The sequence below is a fragment of the Aythya fuligula genome, chromosome 17, assembly GCF_009819795.1.
Source record: "Aythya fuligula isolate bAytFul2 chromosome 17, bAytFul2.pri, whole genome shotgun sequence".
Taxonomy (NCBI): Eukaryota; Metazoa; Chordata; class Aves; order Anseriformes; family Anatidae; genus Aythya; species Aythya fuligula.
The window spans coordinates 11,627,413-11,647,383 of record NC_045575.1 but is presented as its reverse complement, the minus strand read 5'-3'; the positions used below and the strand labels follow the sequence as shown (position 1 = coordinate 11,647,383).

The 19,971-nt window shown below is 50.5% G+C and overlaps 1 protein-coding gene across 10 annotated transcripts in view; it reads left to right on the top strand.

The window, feature by feature from the left end:
• FBRSL1 (fibrosin like 1) overlaps positions 1-19,971 on the top strand; it is a 513,621-nt gene that overhangs the window by 399,248 nt on the left and 94,402 nt on the right. For 7 of the 10 annotated variants that reach the window (XM_032198848.1, XM_032198843.1, XM_032198847.1 and 4 more), the window contains exon 6: positions 18,345-18,398. The exons of the other annotated variants lie outside the window; for them this stretch is intronic. In XM_032198848.1, coding sequence (XP_032054739.1) covers positions 18,345-18,398 — 54 coding nt within the window. The remainder of the gene's footprint in view (positions 1-18,344; positions 18,399-19,971) is intronic. 10 annotated transcript variants of the gene reach the window in all.

Genomic DNA, 19,971 nt, shown 5'->3' with positions numbered 1-19,971 from the left:
CCAGGTAGCTTCTGCGGTGGGGATCGTGTCCAAACGGGAAGGCGTTCTCTGCCGGGAGCCCAGCAGCACTGCCAGCCACAGCCTGGCTGTCTGTCGGTGGCTTACTGGCCTCCAAATTAAGGCAGAAGAGGAGGAAGCTTGTGATGTCTCTCCAGATTAAATGTGGGAACTGAAGTTCACCCACCTCTCTTATCTTCCATCAGATTCGGTGCTAGATTAGTGTTAGAAGACAGCTAAATGGCTTGGGATAATTTTTTATTCCACCTCCGCCTTCATACATCTGCGTACCTGGTTAGTTGTGGTTGAAAAATCCTGCAATCCCTTCTTTTAAATATATATGACGTTTCTGCAGCATTGCCAGCAGGGCAGGAGCTCTCTCTGGGCCCACATTCAACGAGGATGCTTCAGAAACAGATCAACCGCGAGCCCCCAGCCAGCTTCCAGGCAAGTTATTGAAGCAGTGTGTGGCTGCAAACGGGTTACGTGACCTCTTCATACAAAAATCCAGCCATCTAGAAAACTGGGCAGAAAGCAGAACCTGTGGACTTGCAGACAAACCGTGTCTGCCGTGTCCTCCTGGGGAGCTGGGAGCCTGCAGGAGCCGCCCTGGCACGAGTCGTTAGCGCTCCTTCCTCACCAGGAGCTTGTTTGTTCGCCTGCTTTCTCCTCCGGCCCTGAGCTCCCTGCAGCAGTTTCCAGGCAAACAGCAGGTCTGGGGACCGTGCTGTAATGGGAAACCTCCGTTTCCCTTTTAACCAGGTCTTCAACCCTGCAAAACAATCAGCCCTTCCCTTCCCGTGGAGAGGCCGCGGTATCTAATCAGGTTTCACTCCTTTGTTGTATCTATTGATCCTCGGCACTGTAAGATGCAAATTGCCATGCCTGACAGGATTCAGGGTGTTTTATCATCAATGGAGAGTAATTATCCTTGGCTGCACCAATATTGGATTGTTAAGCCCCAGGATAATGCACAAGGTAAAGACATTTAGAAGGCAGTCCACCTTGGGGATTTGTGTAAATGTGATGGATAGAGTGAGAGGAGGATAGCTGAATTACAGCCCGCAGGGACCGGCAGCTGCATGGGGGGGGAGCCCTGGTAATCCTCACAGCAGAGATAGCGCTGAGCTTGGTATTGAGACGCAAAGTGCATCCAAAGCTGTAAGTTTCCCTTTCTGTTTAATCCTTGTAATGTGTATATGCTGAAGAAGAAAACATATGCAAGATCTTGAATGGATTCTGTGCGTTTGCAAGACTAGCCAAGTGACTTATTCTGTTCGTTTATTTATCTAGCCATAATTCGAGCTTTTCTTGTGAGCATATTTCGGAGGCACAAGGGTTTTGGGTGCTTATTTCTTTGTCTGTGGATTCCAATTCAATACTAAGAGCAGAATTATAAATTAATAAGTAGCAGCTACTTTTCTTTTTTGAACGTATCTGGTTAACCATTGCATATTCTGCTGGATAAAGTAGTTAAGCTGCCTTAGCTGTGGGGAGGAAACGTGTCAACAGAGCTGCCATGTCAGCTGCCTAATCCTCGACTGATAGCAGCAAACCTGAAAGTAGACTCACGGAAGAAAATCTCTTTTTCCAGAGCTATCCATATGAGCTGGGTCTTATACCTGTCACTTCCTTCTTTAAATCAGCCCATTTCTGCAGTTGCAAAATAAACAAGACAGAGCTAGAAAAAGGAGTGTTGGTGCCTGAGAACTGCTGGCATTAATGTTGAAGGTAGTTTCCAAAGACCATCAGGCTCCAGGTATGACACTAAACTTGCAAGCTGCAAGTTTCTATTAACATTTTTTAATGTTTTCAGTTGCAGTTCCCTTGTCAAGCATTTCCTTGTGTTTGACCAAGGCCATGGCTAAGATCAGCCAGCTTGCTTGGCATGCACAGCATGCTTTGCTCTCGCTGAAGCTGCTAAGGACACAGAGGAGTAAATGCCAACAACTGCAGTAAATAGTCCGGGCTTTACCAGCACTGTGCCAGACCCTGCAGCTACGTGCAGCTTCATGCTGGCAGCGGCGCCCTGTGCTGCCTCGGAGGTGTTCAGGGCCCTGTGCTCCACGGGCATTTTCCTGACAGCCTTCACGAGCACCCCGGGCTGCTTCATCTCACACGTTATTACCAAAGTGTGCAGCAAGCTCCATACCTCCAAACAAGCAGGAGAGGGTTTAGCTCCACAGTCAATTTTAACCGCAGTTTTGAAATTGGAGAAAATTGAGAAAGATTAAGAAAATTGTCTCACATACCCACGCTGCTTGTCATGTTTTAAAAAGGGAGTAAGGCTCGCAGAGCTTGGCACTGCCAAGTCCCAAACACACCGCGTGGGGAGGCGAGTCCGGTGGAAGCCGTGTAAGGGGAGGAATCCGTGCCGTTCCCTTTCTTCTGCCTGTCAAAACAACCCCCGGCAGCCAGGAGGAGTGCCTGTCAAGGAAGAAAAGCGATCAGCAGGAGCTGCTGCTGGCTTTGGCTTCTGCCCCTGTCCTCAGCTGCAGGGGCAGCCCACAGCGTTCGGGTGCCCTCCAGGGCCGAACGAGGTGGCAAACCTGTTGTCAGCTCCCACCTCACCCCACATTTTCCCCAGAAGGATGCAAATCCCAGAGTCCTGCCTGGGACAGGCGTGTGTTCCTCCACTTGAGCCCGTTGGACACGGGCAGCCTCGAGTGGAAGCATTCACCGATTTCACCGCGTGCCCGATGGGTTTCTGCCCGTGCTGCAAGGGAACGATGGGGCTGCTCCAAGCTGCTAGATCCTTCGCTGATTTCAGGAAGCATCCATGCACGTAGGACTTTGTCTTTGGGGCAATATTGCATGTTCCCTCCTCCCTATAGTCCCTCCTTTTTTCCGAGCAGCAGCTCAAACCCGTGCGGTTCTGCAGTGGAAATTTGCCGTGTCCCTCAGAGCTCCCTGGGCTGCAGAGGAGCAGGTTTCTGGCTGGGGCAGAGGCCTCCTCCGCCGTGCTAATCTGCTGCTTGGTGAGGACACAGAAGTAGGCCCACACTGAGGTTTCCAGAGATGATCCGAAGACAAAATTCCAAACACAACGATCCTGGAATTTGGGGAACTCAAACTCTAGACTCCCAGGGTCTGAATATTCATCTGCAGGGCCTGAATCTTAATTAGAGCAAGGCAAAACCCAGGCGAGTGGGCAGTTTCAGCCCTTGGATGGGAGGAGGCTCCAGCCCAAAGCAGCGCTCACAGTGAGCCCTCTCGCGTCCCGTGGCGTTGAACCATAGCACAAAGAGCGCACAAAGCCGCTGGTATGGACCTTCTGGTGCAGCACACCAGTGGGGAATCACGAATACCGCGTGGCAGGCGTGTTAAAATAAACCCGTGCGTGCACGCATGGCTGTATTTGCTATATTCCACACGAAAGTAGTTATTTTTTTTTTTATTGTGAAAATTGTTAGATTTGATGGCGGTATGTAATTAGTAGTTTGCCAGCAATAATTACAGGGCTGTGCTCCAGAATAAATGATGTAGCATTCCTGTGCATATAATATGGTATACCACAAAATAGGAGTTGGAAAATTGCAACATTGCTGGATCATCATATATCTGACATGTTGAAGGGGTTTTTTTTTGCTCTGATAGTTTATGAAAAATTGTAAGTATGGTGCACTGTGAACCGAAAGACTTTCTTTGTTAAATTAACCACAATTGCAACCACAAATTATGGCTTCACAAACTATAGATTTAAGACTGACTTTTCATAAATAGAGTTTCTTTGTGTTTTAACAAAACATACATAAAAGAATGGAGCTGTACAATGATGCCAAAGTAGCACTTTGAAAATCATCAGCCCATTCAAGCCTTTGGAATACAATCATAATATTTGTTTAAAGTTTAATATCCAGAAAGGGAATTTACAGAAAACCCATGAGCTTAAGACAGTTCTGATAAAATTTCAGAGTGCCTTAATGAAATAACATCAAGACAGTGACCTTAAAAAGACAGGTTTGTATACATTTGAAACATCTGTTGTCATTTCAATAAATACATTAGTCACTAAATGACTAGTATCCAAGGTTCTGCAAAATGAAATGTGACAGAAGTATCCTTACATGGATTTTTTTTATACCTATATAACGTGTTCATACTTGCGAAGGACCCAAATCTTTCAGAGTAGGAATTATGCTAGTTACTACCAAAGGTAAATTTGCCCAAAAAGAGTTTTCTCCAATACTGGATGATTGCCACAGACTTCTCCAAGTTTTAAAATATCCTACAGATTATTGGCATGCTTATTTCAATTTTGAAAGGCATACTTTTGGCAGCAGTAAACTAAGGAGGGCCATGTGTTAACATCCTGGTTTAGCAATATGTATTCCCACATGCTAAGCTCTCGTACAAATGCAGTTTTTATTGCTGTTGACTTCAAACAAAGATGCTTTGACATCTAAAGTTGTATATGTTACAGATGCGATGCCTAACCATACTCATGCTGTATATTTTAGGATGAGCTGGCTGTGGTCCCAATTATACAGTCAAGTATAAACACTCCTAGGATACAGGCCCCCATACGGAGAGTCACTTAGCTTTGTTGTGCTGTGTAGTACTGCACTGTAACATCTTGCGTGGCTGATATTTTGTACTCCGGCTCATTTGCACGTTGTTGCTTAACATAATATATAAATATAGGAGCAGGCAGCATCGCTCGTCTCCTGACTTTGAACGTGGAACAAGTATCTGCCGTGCATGGCTTTGTCGCTCCTGATCCCCAGCCCGAGTCTCCCGTCCGGGTTAGCAGACTCTTCAGTTCTCTCGTGATACTTTCTCATCGTAAGCTAACAGAGGGAAGGAGGATAATAACTTAGCTAGGAAGCATTTCTAAAAAAAAGTGTACTTATTGGCCAAAGTCTTTTGTGCAGTGGATGGTGCTTGGCTGTTCAGTTTCATAGCAATCAGTTCATTTTCTGGGAAAAACATTTGAAAGTTGTGTGAATATCTCTTCTTCTGCCACCATCCTCAGAAGGAAACCATCATTCTGTTGGTTTTCTGCATCCATCCTCACTGGAAAACCATGCCAGCAAGGGCGAGCTGGGGCTATTTTCTTCTGCCTTCATACGAGCTCCAGGTTTTGTCCTGGCAGCTCCAGCAGCTGGGTGCTTGGGCTGGCAGGCAGTAGTGCACCCCCTCCCACACGGATCCATTCACTGCCTGTTTGGCTTACACCTCACCATCAGCAGAAAACCAAAAATGGACCAAAAGCCTCAGCACGCCTCTCATTTCATCCAGGAGCAGCTGCCCCTTGCCTCCCAGCAGCATCCTCCTCATGCCTGTTTGCAGGCTGCTTGCATGCAGGGCACCGGTTCGTGGGGACCTGGGGACCCCCACGCTGGTGACCACAGCTGGCAGGAGACCAGGACGCAGATCGTGCCCTATGGCATGTAAGCATCGGGCTGATACATCCATGGACAGGTCTCCTCGTGCTCGTGCCCTTCAGAGATAACCAGGTTTGTGCTCCTGTAGCTGCTGGTGTGTGCAGGAGTTCTTGTAATAATAATAATTAGGTGTAAATATTTTGCATCTAATTTCGAAAGGTTACTTCAAAGAAGCGTTTCTTCACATCGCTGCGGATCTTTTCTTCTGTTGAAATACACATTCATGAGTGAAGTGCTGCAATTACAAGGATGTTTAGAGAATCACAAAGGTATTTATTCTTGTCCTGGCTAGTTTATAGTAGCAAAATTGCAAGTGGAAAGGCTAAGAAAATGTATTCTAAAAACAAATGTGTAATTGTTTTGTTGAGAGTTAGAGTCAACAGTGTTTATTCATGAGGCTTCGCTGCCCCAGGCGAGAGCAATCAGACTGGAGGTACCACCTCCTGTATCCTTGTTCTCTTTAATTGGAGCCATAGCCTTGGATGCCCCGAGGCGAAGGGCCGGCTCTAACTGTATTCTGTTCGCTTTATGAACATTTGAAAGCACAGTGGAAAAAAACATTCTTTTGTTTAGACAGTTTCAGGCTTTCCCTCCCTTTTCTGCTTAGCGAGTGAAAATTATATGTCAAAATTAAGCTCTCGAGCTGCTATAGATTTGGCGAGTACCGCAATACCCTGGCGGCCACATCGTTGCGTGGCATGCATCCGTTTTCGGGCCCGGGAGAGGAGCTGGGGGCAGCCGGGGAGCAGAGGGATGCCGAGCTGATGCTGAGCCGATGCCGAGCTGATGCCGAGCTGATGCCGAGCTGCAGCCGAGCTCCTGCTCCTCATGCTGGGGCCGTCGGCAGTGGCAGCAGCAGCTCCAGGTGCCTCGCAGGCAGGCTGCTGCGCCGCGCTCCCCCGCCGCGCTCCTTCTCCCAGCGTGCGCATTCTTTTAAAGCAAATCCGAGCATATTTTAACAGTTTCACTGCAAATTCCCGTGCCGCTTCCCTTCTATTTTTAGGCCCTGGTGAGGGTACCTAGTGCATTTACCAGCCTAGAGACAGATTCAATAAAAGATTCAATAAAACTTCTCTCCAGCTTCCTCCCAGCAGAAGCCCAGGTGGGGGCACACAGAGCAGGAGGCGGCTGGCGTCTCGTACTGAATCTAGCCCTGAGTTTATCCTAGCTCTTCCTGAGTGTTTTTCTCCTCTCTCCCCTGTAAAACCCTGATTTCCCCATGACATCTTTATGCAACACCACGGCTAAGTGCTTTCTCCTGCCATTGTCAGGGCTGCTAGCTGCGAAATGCTTGAAGCTTTTAGCTTGGAAAGGAGAAGCGTGGCCTAGTGCTGGGTGGGGGAAGAGCCCTCCATGTAATCGCACACGCTGGCTGCGCCCGCTCCAGTCGTGTCTCAGGGGAGGGTTTCCACGTGGGGCAGATGCCGCTCGCACAGCCGGTGGCTGTGACGCTGCAGCCCGGAGTCAGAGCCGAGGGAAGCCGCCAGCCCCAGCGAGCACCTGGAAGAGATCAGGCAGGCTCGGCCTGCACTCCCTCGTCTGCTCCGGTCCGGCTGCACGCAAGGTGTTTGTGGTCAGCGCCTCCGCATGAGGAGAAAACAAAAGTGCTCCCCATCCGGGCTTCGTTTTCACGTCGCGCCACTGGGACGCCTGGCCCTGCTCTGGAGGAGAGTTTAAGCGTGCACTGCCGGCATGCGTCGCCTTGGTTTGTACGTTCCCAGTTTCTCAGCTGTCCTCCAGAGCTGAGAAATACACCACGTAAACCTCCGGGATGGCACCCTGCGTGCACCCCGTGGCCATCAGCCCCAGGCTCTTTGCAGGGCTGCCACTGATGCAGCTTTGCATTTCTTCCGGCCGCTTCAAGGCACCTCTGGTTTACCAGGTTCACTTTCCTGGGCTCTCATGCCAGTTGTATCTCCCCGGCAGCAAATACCAAGGCTTCAAAAGGCAGCTGTTTATTCACGTATTTCATGTGGCTGGCGAGGTTGAAGAGCTATCCCTGGATGATATTGATTCTAGCGAGGAGTATGTCATAGCTCTGGAGACTTTATCCAAATAATCACATGCTTACACACGTGCTTCTCAGAGTGCCGTTTTCAGATTGGAGTTATTAGATTTCAACTTCTGGTCTTCTTAGGAAAACACCTCCCCTTGAACCGGGGCTCACTGCCCCTTATCCAGGGCTGCGCGGCCGATTCCCAGCGGGCCGGGGGGTGCTGCACGCAGGGACAGCGGGGTGCGGGGCTTTCTCACCAGGAGTATTTGTTTAAATGCAGCAAGTCCTTTCTCCAGCGTCATCTTCGCAAAATGCGGAGGGGTGAGCCTTTTGATGTTTGTATTTACAGTGTTTTCACATCTGGATGTCATTTGTGACACAGCCTCTCCTCCTTTTTCTATCCCCGTGTCTTCCTGTAAAACCCGTTCTGAACATAGGAGCTCATGTGGCTTTAATGTGCAGTAGTCAGCCAATGTATTTAGCAGGCCTGTAGCAGGCCAATAAAGAGGTACCTTGGGTCACGCTGTGCACTCTTGTAAATTTATCCCGAATTAACCCTGACTGGCATCCAGCCCCCCCGCTGCAGATACAGATGTGCGCTCCCCCCAGCCGGTTCACGAGAAGCGGTGCCGTAAATCCACCAACCCCGGTGACCCGGGGTCTGTGCCGAGGGCCTGGGGACGCCCGTGCTGCAGGGCCCGGTGAGCGGTGGCGGTGGCTGGCTGCTTCCCTGCAGGGAGCCCAGCGCCGTGGTGCCGTGGAGGGGCAGCTCCGTCCCCGCACAGAAATCCTCGTGGTGTTGCAAGAGGTGGTGTTCTTCCAGGAGATCCGGCCTCCGGTGCAAATCCTGCATGGGGCTCTCCAGCCGTGAAAGCGGTTTGAACATCCCCGTCCAACAGGTTTCTTCGGGGCTTGCGTTAGTGCGGCTCCCTCCTTTAAAATGCAAACGTGGGCATGGCAGAGCAGGCTCCCTCACCGCCTTTACGTGCGGAGGAGCGCAGGGGAAGGCGATCAGTCAGAGCAGAGCAGCCGGCGCATCGCTGCAGTCCTGCAGTCAGCCAGGATGCAGAAGGAAAAACACACCCATCAATTTCTAAATGTCAGCAGAGATCCCCTGGAAATTATTTATTGCGTCTGCTGTCGTATTTAATGATTTAACAATATACTAATAATCATAATATATTAACTTTGTGTAGTGATATACCAATCAATATAAAATAATGAACACGTCGAATGGGTTTAATAGTATACAGATGTTTACTGCCTTTCTCCCGGAAGATTTTCAGATAATTTCTCAAGGCCAGATGAAACCCGTGCTCGGTCGCTGCCTTTCCCCTCCCTACCTGCGAGGCAGCTGCGGCACGGGGGCCCTGCGGGCTGCAGGGTGGCAGAGCGGTGCTGAGCAGGGCCGGGCGGTGCTGAGCGGTGCAGGGCAGTGCAGGGCAGGGCAGTGGCTCCAGCGCATCGCGGGCTCGTGGGGGGCCGTGAGCGGCTGCGCGGGGGCTGCCCCCGTGCCCATGAATCACGTTTACTGCGGCGGGGACTAACCAGGCGTGTCAGGCAGCCGGGACTGCCGGCCCCCGTGGCCATTGATTAACCATTTATTAAAGCCCCCATGAATCACTCCGCCGGTAATTATACTTTAAATGTACCTACTAACAACTGTTTTGCACCGCAGAGGTTAATCACGATGAAGCGTTTCCTCCGCTTGCCTCTTCTCCCGCCGCCTCCAGCCAAATCCCCCCGGGTGCAGCTCGGGGACATGCAGCGCTGTGCCCTGAGAAACAGGGAGGGATCCAGCCTCGCACAGCAGCTGGGTGGGGAGGGAAGCACACGGGCACACATGGACCGTGCACGTGTGAGTGCAGATGGCATGAACGCACACCCCGTGCACACTCAGGCCGTGTGCATGCACACACCCACATGCAGAGAGCACACACGCAGTGTGCCACAGGATGCACCCACGGATGCCCAGAACTGGTGGTGTGTGTGCACACAGAGACCATGCACACACACACAGACCATGCACACACATGTACAGACCACACACACATGCAGACAATGCACAGACATGCACTGACCATGCACACACACGTGCAAACCATGGGTGCATATGTGCAGCCCACATGCAGACCATGCATGCACATGCGTGCAGACCATGCACACACACAGTCTGTGCGTAAACACACAGACCGTGCACAACCATGCACAAGTGCACGGACCATGCACACACACACACATGCAGACCATGCGCATGCACACACACACACACACACAGACCATGCACACACAGACTATGCAGACATACACACAGACCGTGCACGAGCACAGACCATGCATATGCAGACCATGCACACACACATGCAGACCATGCACAAGCGCACAGGCCATTCACACACACACAGCCCACACAGATGCAGACCACGCACGCACACACACACCATGCACATGCAGACCATGCACATGCACGTACCATGCACACACACACACACGCAGACCATGCACACGCGCACACACACACGTGCACGCGCACACCTGCGCGCATTCCCCGGCGGGGCGGGGCGGGCGGGCACGCGCAAGCGGAGCCTGTCCTGTCCTGTCCTGTCCTGTCCTGTCCTGTCCTGTCCTGTCCTGTCCTCTCCTGTCCTCTCCTCTCCTCTCCTGTCCTGGCCGCTCCGCTCGGTGCCGCTCGGTGCCGCTCGGTGCCTCGGCGCTGGATTGGCGGGGCCTGGCGTTGGGCAGGGCCGGGCCGGGCGGGGCGGGGCGGGGCGGGGCGGGCGGAGCAGCGTCCGCCGAGGAGCGGCCGAGGAGCGGCAGCGGCGGCGCCGCGCGGAGCCGAGCGGGGGCCGGTGCGGGGCGGGCTCGGGCTCGGGCTCGGGCTCGGGGCGGCGCTGCCCGGCCGGGAGCTGGTGGCGGCCGCCGGGCCCTGAGCCGCGGGGAGCGCCGCTGCGAGACCCCATGGGGCCGGGGCTGGCCGCGGGGCCGCTCGTGTGGGGTGCGCGGGCTCCTCTCAGACCTCGTCGGACGCCGGCCGGAGCCGCTCGGGTCGCTGCCGTGCTGCTGGTGCCGCGTGCTGGGCCGGGGTTTTAGCCCCTTTTTTTTTCTTTTTTTTCGGGGTGATTTTGGGGGTTTTTGGTGTTTTTTTTTGTCGTCGTTTCTTCTGCTCGTTCCCCGCCGCGCCCGCGGGTGATGGCCCCGTAGCGGCGTCTGCCCGGGGAGGCTCCGGGGCGAAGGAGCCGCAAACTTTGAGCCGCGAATAAAAAAGGAAAAAAAAAAAACAAAGGAAAGGAAAGGAAAAGACAAAAAGGAAAAAGAAAAAAAAAAAAAAAAGGAGAAAAAAAAAAAAAGGAAGAAAAGGAAAAAAAACAAAAAGAGGTGAAAAAAGGAAAAGAGAAGAAAAAAAAAATCCGCGGAGCGGAGCTGCCCGCGGCCCGCAGCGAACAAAAGCCCCCGGAGGATTGCGGCGGAGGAGCCGGGCGGGACCCCCGGGGCAGCTCCGGGCCGGGCCCCGCCTCGTGCCGCTGCCGCCGGGGGGGCCCCGGGGCTCGGCATGGTGCGGGCGGCGCGGTGAGTACCGGGGGGGGCGGGGGGGGGGCGCGGAGCCCCCGGCTCGGCCCCGCGGTTCGGTGCCGGCGCTGGGCTGCGGGCGGCAGGAGCGGGGCGGGGGGGGGCGTGCGGTTTGTGTCCGTCTGTCTGTGTGTGTGTGTGTGTGTGTCCGGGGGGTGCAGCCCCCCCTCCCCTTCCCTTTTTGTCTCTTTCGGGGCCGCGGTTTGATTTTTCCGGCCGCCGCTGCCTTATTTCGAGGGCCCCTCCTCGGGTTTAGGGGGGGGGGAAATTAAAACAAAAAAAAAAGCAGAAGCGGTAGCGGCGAGGAGCCGCCGGGATGCAGGCAGCTCTGCCCCCCCCCCCCCCCCCCTTTCCACGCATTCCTCCGCTGCAGCCGCATCCCTCCGGCCCTGCTGCCGGCAGGGCAAAGCCCCCCGGGGGGGTCCCGGTGCTGCGGGGTGGGAGCCCCGGGAGCCCCCTGCCCTGCCCCAGCCCCCCGGGCACAAAGGGGCCGAGCTGTGGAGCGGGGCTGGGGGCAGCCCCCCCACACCTCCTGCACCTCTACACCGCCTGCTTGGCCCCAAAGGGGGGATTTAATCCCGTTAAGAAATTAAAGCTTGTGGGTTTAGGAGTGACAAATTTCGGGGGGAGGGGGGGCGCTGAAGTAGGGTTTCCAGGTCAGTGGTTAACTGAGGCTGACTCAGGAGAAGGGCTCCGAAATAAGGCGAGGGCAGAGGGAAGGGAAGCGGGAGCGCTGGAAATGGCCAAGGCTTGTTCATCTCGATGGAATTTAAAATGTTTTTTAGGCTTGCAAAATCTTCTTGAAGTTGCGCATTTATCTCATGAGGCTGCTCGCTAGCTAATCTCCTCAATGCGTGTCCTGATTTTTTGGTAACATTACAGTATCTGAGGTCCTTTTAACCTAATTTTGTAACGAAGATAATTTCTTGTTATGTAAGTTACTGTTCGGAACGATTGCTTTGGGTCTCGGAGGCTGTCCTTACCCGGTCTCCCCTGTGCAGTGGAAGCTGGGATTATTTACTTCGTTATCAATTCTGGGAAGAAACTCTGCCTCAACTGGAAAGGGCTGCTGAGGAATTACAGGAAAATAGTCTTCCCATTCTTATGTCTAGGGGAGTTAAATCTCCGGTCATCCCCGATCAGAATTGACTTCAGAGGTTTATGTTTATGCATAAATCGGATTTTCCCCACATGCGGACTTACAAGGACGAGCCGCTTGATTTGTACGCGCGGCATTAACTTCCTACAAGCGGGAGACTTCTGGTGCTCTCCAAGAATTCTCCCCCGGTGACAGCAGCCTCCCTCCTGCCCGGCCCTGCAGCCCAGAGGTGCCGGCTCGGACTGCTCGACTTCCCTTCCAGCGGAGATGAACGGCACGGAACAAAGACGGCAGTGTGCTGCTCGGCTCCTTCCAGCTTTTCCACCAGCAGAGCGTGATTTATTTTTTTTTATTTCATTCTGTCTGGCAGGTGGGCTATTCTGAGTGAAACCTTAAGCCTTGTTTATCAGAGAGGGTCAGCCTGTGCTCATAAACAAACAGTAGGCTGGCAAACGAGCGAAATATATCCGCGTGTTATTCTATCGGGACATGCAGTCATCTGTTGGAACCCTTGGCCTGCGCTGGCCAAATCGAACAGCAGCATCAAAAGCAGCTCTGGTATTTCTAAGTTAAAATAGGGATCGGAGTGTGCTTTGAATTCCGTTGATAAACTGCATGCATTTAGCAGTTGGTATTTATTCTGCAGGAACACCGAGATGTGAAGTGTTAACTTCCCGGAGAGGGTCCAAACCCTAGCCTTTGCTGGTGTTGCTTTTTAAACTGAGAACTGCTGAGGTATTTAATGGTGCGGATGTTGACAAAAGTGCCTATGGAAAGGGCTGCATTCTTCAGTGAGCTGCTCCGTGCTGTGTGGTACTTTCTGGAGAGCACAGATGTAGATGTCATTTTCCGCCTTAAATCTTTTTTTTTCCTTCTGTGACTCCCAGCATCCTTGTGTCGAGTGACCCATAATAACTAGGGGTTGTGGTGCGTGGTTATATTTGAATGTGAAGCACTCTTTTTTGAAGCAATTACAGAAGATTCAGTGAAGTAAAATTATTTGTGTCATCAGAATAAGAAATGCAGGCTGCTTAATTTTAATGACTTTATGAATTTACAAGATCTGAAGTCAGGCAGGTAGGTGAACGCGTTGCTCCTCGCTTAATAGCACGTTTGAGCAGAGGTTGGTGTTCTGCATCAGAAATGGAAATTTTAGGGTTTCTTGCAGTCTTTCATCCTTCTGAATAAAGATGGGAATAGTGAACCAGGTAAAGAAACATATGGTTTTACCAGAAATGATTTCCTAGACTGATCAATTACTAGGAGATGTAATGAGAAACGCGCTCCTTAGGGAGAGGCAGGAGGAATTGCCATTACATAATATCCCTCGGGAGAATTCCTGTATCGCGTAATGAGGTTGGTGATGAAGCATTTGGGGAAAATGCCTTTGGATAAGAATTAGTTCTTCAGATTTCCATAAGCAAAACATATTACTGAAAAATAGGCTCGTTAAAAGTAGTGCTGGTATGTTAGTAGGTGGGTGCTTTGCCTCCTCACACGTTTCTTTTGTTCTGATAATTACTGCGTAAGATTAGGTAACCGTGCGATTAAAACTTCCACAGAAGATGAGATTCAAGTCAATAATTTTGTTCTGTATTTAACACCACAGTAAAACATGAAGGGCTCATGCCCTGTCCTAGGCTTCATGGCATTGTTGATGCTTATCTGCTGAAAGTCCTAAAGCAAAGCAGATCTCAAGCCTTTGTGGTGTAAACACAGATTCTCTCGTCCTCCTCCTGTCAGTGAAAGTGAAATACCCAGCAATGCATGGATGTGATCTCGTGGATTTCATCAACCCAGGTGGCTGGAGACGTGCTTCCAGAGTCCCCGTGCTCTCCCTGGGACTGCCTCAGAGCTGACTTAGAGCTGGAGAAGAAAGCGCCTGTTAAAAATTACTGAAGTCTGTCCTTACACTTTTAGTAGCAGTTGCCTGCACCAGGAAAATAATTAATTTCCCCACACCTGCCCTTCCCACTTCAGCATTTTTTACGTTCAGAGCCCAGCGAGAGCTTTCAGCCTTCAGGATCTGAGCACGGAGCTACCTGGCAGCGCCTGCTCCCGCGCGGACCGCGAGGTGTGAAAACCAACAGAGGGAAGGGGTGAAAAACCTTCACACCTCTGTCACTGCTGGGGAATTTGCCTAATTTGAGCTGCTCATTTGCAATCTGTGTGCCGGTGATCCTGGTAACGTTTCAGATGGTTTGTCCAGCTTTTTTTCCCCCGGAGTTACGAATGTGCTGCGGCTTTGCCGAGTGCTTGCAGCGGGCTTCAGCAGCTGCCACCAGCCGAGGTGGTGCAGTGACCCCTGATGGTGGCTCTGGTAACTGAGGCCGCGTTGCTCCAACTATTTTTAGGAAGTTAAAGGTGCAATGGCTGTTTTGAAGTCCAGGCCCCCTATTTCAGCTTTTCATTGATAATATTTTGTAGTATTTTGTATGCCACCGTGTGGCTGCTGGGGCACACTGCAGTTACCGAGGTACGGCTCGGTTTCTCGGGACAGTCGGGGTCTGAGGGGTGTCTGGGTGCTTTTATTTCGGCTCAGCTCAGTGCCAGTGCCCAGTTCTGGTTCAGCAGGCTGCGAGATGCCCAGGGTTGGAAACGTGCCCCAGAGCGGTGGCAGCGTGCTGCGAACCCCTGTGGGGCTCTCCGGGTTTGTGGCAGGGCTTGGCTGTCAGGAAGGTGGAAGGCAGCGCTGGGATGAAGTGCTGAGAGACTGCATAAAGGAACTCGGTGTTTGTGTCCAGTGGAAAAGGTCAGCATCAAAGAAAATGGAAGTACTTTGATACTGGTGGAAGGGCTCGATGGCAGCTGGTGACGCTAGGGCAGTGATCTTCCTTGCTGCCCTGTCTCGTTCCCCCCAGAGCTTCACAGGTGCCTGTGTTGTCCATCTCCTGGGCACGTCACGGCTCAAGAGCTTCCCTTGAGGTAGCCACGGATGCTGGCTTGTCCCAACTTCAGCTTGGACGTGGGACAGTCGGTTCCTCACAACACCCATTTGACTTTCCCAGCTGCACCAAAAGGACTGAAGCTGGTGTTGTTCTGATGCTGTAAAGATAAGCCTTGCTTTCTGGTGGGTGGGAAGTGAGGAGCTGGAGTTCACGTGAAGGCACCATTTCAGGGTGGCTGCTTGTGGTGTTACCAGAGATACTCCTGGCTTGCCTGTAAAGTGGGATTTAAAAAATACATACTTTGAAAACACTTAGCCTAGCTGATATTCTTGTGGAAAATGTAGTTACTTTGCAGGGCAATCTGTAACAAGTCTCTTCATCTGCAATTAAAGCAAGCAGGGTGAGTTGTTTGCCATGTTTTCTGGGAGGGAGGATGGCATCTGTACATGGATGCTGTTATGCAGTAGTTGCTATACCAAAGGAAAATCAGCAACATGATGGGTATAAACCTTTTTTTTTTCTTTCCACTGTGCAATAATCAACAATGAGAAATGTTTATGCTGTTAAGATCCTTGCTCCAGAGTTGTTGGGTGTAAAGCTCCAGTGTAGTCTGCCTTCAAAATGGTTGGAAATCCTTCCTAACTATCTCTGTAACGCATACCTTGTATCTCCCCGGATGACTGGCTCTCTAGCAAAGCCTTCCGTAGAGGGTGTACTGTAATCCTTTTATGTTACTCCTTCAGTGCAGATTACGCAGCAAGAAATAATTAGGAGATTAATTTTCACCTGTCACTGCCAATAATAGATAACCTTGATACAGTGACAGGGCTAGGAATTTGGGGAATGGAAAAGCGTTTAACCCTGTAGCGATTGCTGCGGGGACCAGGCAGAAAATGGTTGCCAGAACATGACCTCCCTGCTTGCTGTCGGGAAGGCGAAGGGATGTGCTCGTCTCTCAGCCTCCTCGTCTGCTGCCAGCGCTGTGCCGTACCCCGAGCGTGCTGGGCGAGACCCGCTCTGTGCCGCACGCGCCTCGTGCTAATCAGCCAGGAGCAGACGTCGGAGACCTTTGTAGCCCAGTCTTTTAATTCAAATGCGGTTCTGTTGCTTTTCATGATTTCAATTCCCAACCTGGCTGGCGTTCCTAGGCTGCTAGGGAAAGGAACAAACTAATGAAGATGGCTTCATTAGGCAGCGTGCAATTTCGCCTTCGCCTCTCTGCAACAAATGCAGCTGAAAAAACATCCCAGAAGTAGCTGTGCTTCTGGTCTTCAGAGAAAGCGGGGCTGAGGTGTTTCTGCTCCCTATCAAAATTAATTACTAGCTCACATCAGGTGAGCTTAAAAATGTAGCCTGTGCTGTAAGGCAGTGAAGGTAAATGGAAAGGGAAAAAAGCTACCCTTCCCCCTCTGCTGCTGTTTTAGTTTTTTCCTTTTGTGCTGAAGTTTAAATCTACAATCTGTTGAAAATGTAATGGGAAACCAGCCTACAGAAAATGCCATTATTCATATCATCCTGAGCTCATTTATTTTATCTGCAATAGTAATGATAAGACAGGCTGCTTGGCAATGCTGATAAGCTGAGAAATATCTTAGAGCTATTTGTAAAAGTTAAAGCAGATCTTGGTACTGAGAGATAGGGAAACTGATGAGCCTTTGGGCAATCTGCAGAGCTGAAAGCTAATAAAGATTTTAATAGGAAGGCCTCATTAGGATTAGGGAGAAGATCTATTATCTGGGATTTACACAACACAAATGGTGGGGCAACTTTAATTTTTGCTTTTTTGTTCATTAAATACTATTGCTGAACGTGAAGCCTTTTAACTGCGATTGGGATCTCTTTGTACGAGCAAGGAACCATCGCCAGCTGTTGGCTGAGCAAAGGCAGAAGGGCAGGTTGTGTGGGAATGCGTTCGCCACACGAGTGATGGCAGAGAACCGTCGTGTTCGGGGGCTGGTCACTTCTTGCAGGTGCAGCAATAAAGCTGTTTGCAGGTGTCCGGGTGGGAGCTGGTAGCTGCCGTGTGCCTTTTGTGCTGAGAATGGTATTTCTAATCTTCGGGCCCTGAAGAACATCGTCAGGAAGAAGTTGGCTCATTGCTGTTGTGCTGATGCTCTTGGCGGTGAGGCTGAAGCAGCATCACTGGGTGGTCAGCTCGTCTGCCCCGGTGGGGTGCCCACTCTGGGTCTCACACTGGTGGCTGTCCTATTTGTGATCGTACAGACAAAACCAGTTTGGTGCAGGAGCTGCGTCCAGTGCAGCTGGAGTTGGGATGGAAGGAGTACCAGGCCACCAGTGAGCTGAGTGGTTCCCTACCCTCAGTTTTATGACAGGACTGACTTGAGCACCGTTTGCATTCTCACGCTGGAGTTGTACAAAACATTCACGTTTTGAGGACCCTTGATGTGTGCGAACACACATAGCACGGTACATACAGTGCACATGAGATGCTGAAAGAGCATTAGTTTGCCCAGGGTTTACAGATGTATTTCATATTCGTTCTCAAAGACCATGTGAGCCGTTTTTTTGTGGTTGAACTGGATTGTAAAGCAGGAGGAGAAGCCACGCTGGGACGGACGTTCTTTGGTTTGCTTCTGAGGTCCAAGCCCTGTTGTAACCTGATTCTGCTAACCCACTTTTGCGCACAGCTGAGGAAATGAAGTTGAACCTCTCATGAAGATGAAGGGTTTGGTTAGGTGATGTCCATGCTGTTTATGCAGCACATGTGTGATCTCAGCAGTGCTTGGATGCTGTCCACGGGCAAAGGCGGGTATCTTCCTTGCATGGAGCACTGTGGGTTACAGGAGCCTCAGCATCTGCTCCACTCTCATAGCACAGACCAGCTCCTCTCCTGCTGCTGATCAAATAACTCTAGCGGTAACTACATTGCTCCATGGAAGAGTAGTGTTTGGGAAGTGTTCTTGTATTTTCAGTTGTCTGTAGCATGATGTAGTAGCTGAAAACCAAAAGGGAGTGCAGCACCATGAGCAAAAAAGCAGTGTATTCCAGCCTGTCCGTCAGGATACAGTGGTTTCAACCCATGGTTTCACAGGGTCTGCAGGAGAAGTTATAATGATAGATGCAAATCCAAACACTCCATCTTCCCTGGGCACAAGGAATACAGGTGGCATCCCCCTGGTGCCCTCAGCAGCATGAAGGCAGGCAGGCAGGGCTGGGAGGACAGCACCCAGCACCTACTACTGAGGACGAATGTACGTTTCCCACACTTGGCTGCTGTCTGTTCATTGCTGCTCATTGGTAACAAAGCACAGTTGATGTCAGCAAACCCGCATGGCCTTGTAAAGAACTAGCGCTATTTGCACGTAACATGTTGCTCCAGCAAGGCTGCCATTTGAGACGTTTCTAATATTTACGTTTGATATGAATGAAACTTTTTGTTTTGTCTGTAGACCTCAACGGAACTGGAGCTGACTCGTATCAGGAGTGCCTTGATAACAAGCAAGGTATGAGATCAAGTCTCTCCAACACGGGCACTTGGGACTGATTTAGCTTGATTTCTTGCAGCTGAATTGGTTGCTGTCTCTGTCTCTTGCTCTCTGTCTCCCCTTTTTTGCTTTTTTTTTCTTTTGCTGTCTCCAAGCCAATTCACTGTTAGCAGTTCCATGTCAGTTAACCCGTTAGCAGGGTCTCATTACGCATTTGTGCTAAGCCTTCTCATTTCTAGCACCCCAATTTTTCTTGTTACTCAGGGAGAAAGTGGGTAGATTGTAAAGCAACAAGTAGCATGTGCACTCACTTGCAGTTGTCTTCTTCCTTGCCCAGCTAAGCAGAAGAGTTGAGTTAAGGGAAGGCACGTGCTAGGCTGGGTTACCTAAATGCCAGACATCCTGTGATAATTTGTGTGCTGACATACTCATTCAGACTCGTCCAGCCTGCTGTCTTCTCCTGTGGCAAAGTTGATAAGAACTGGAAAAGCCTCTTGTGGTTTACCAGGGAGTGGTGAGGGCGGGGGAGGAATCTGTTGGCCTCTTGCTCAGGGCTTGGAAAGAAGAGGCACAGCAGTAGAAATGAAAAATTGTAGGAGTATCTCAGAAGCAGGACCCAACAGCGAGGTCACTGATTCTGTGTTTGGACAAAGTGTTGGCGCATGGTGTTCTCCTCAAATGTCCTCTGTGAGAGCTGCCATCAGGAGTGCTACTCCATCACCATAACCATGCCAAGTTGAACCTTCTGTTAATCAGAAAAAACAAGCACCCGTCAGTCCAGAATTTCATTCGCTGTAGGCTACAGCAGAGATAAGGGGGGAAGACTTATCCTAACCAGGTTATAGGCATCAGTTACGTGCCAGGCTTCTGTGCTGCAGTTGATCTGTGACAGTAGCTAAAATGATCATTTGCTGAAATTCTGACCCTTCTTGCATAATTTTATGAAGTAATACCTAGAAACACAAAAAAAAACTCTCTCAATCTTGTTGCTTTGTCGGGTTTAATTTTCCACCAGTGTCTTCACTATCAGTATCCATCAATCAGTGTTACGTGTGCTTCAAGTCAAGCTGCTGTGAAGTGCATCCCCTCCAGCTGCTGTTGGTTTTGGGGTGGGGTTATTTGGGGCTTGTGGATTTTTGCTTCTTAAAAAAAAAAAAGTTGTCTCAGGTGACTTTTGCACTCATCTTTTTTCACTCTTTTCTCTACCAATTGTAGCTAATACCTAACCATTGCTATGCTTTCATTTCAGAAGTTACAGCTGGGAGATTAATATGTAAGAACTGTAATCAGTAATGGCTTCTTGATTAGATTAAGTTTAAAAGTCTTCCAGACCAGTGTAATTCAGGATGCTCTGCAGAAAGATAGATAGGCTGTTTTTCAGGAGAGTGGTTTTTTCTTCCATTGAAGTGTTTCTGGTTGGCTGGGGGGATTTGTTCCATTTGACACTTTGTAGAAGGTAACCGAGTTCCAGCTTTTTTAAAAAAATCCAGCATTCTCACTTTTTGAAACCAGTTGCAGCCCCTTTGATGTCCTTGTTACCCTGGCTTATCTGACAGCTGGTATTAAACGGTGTGACACCCATCACTTTCAT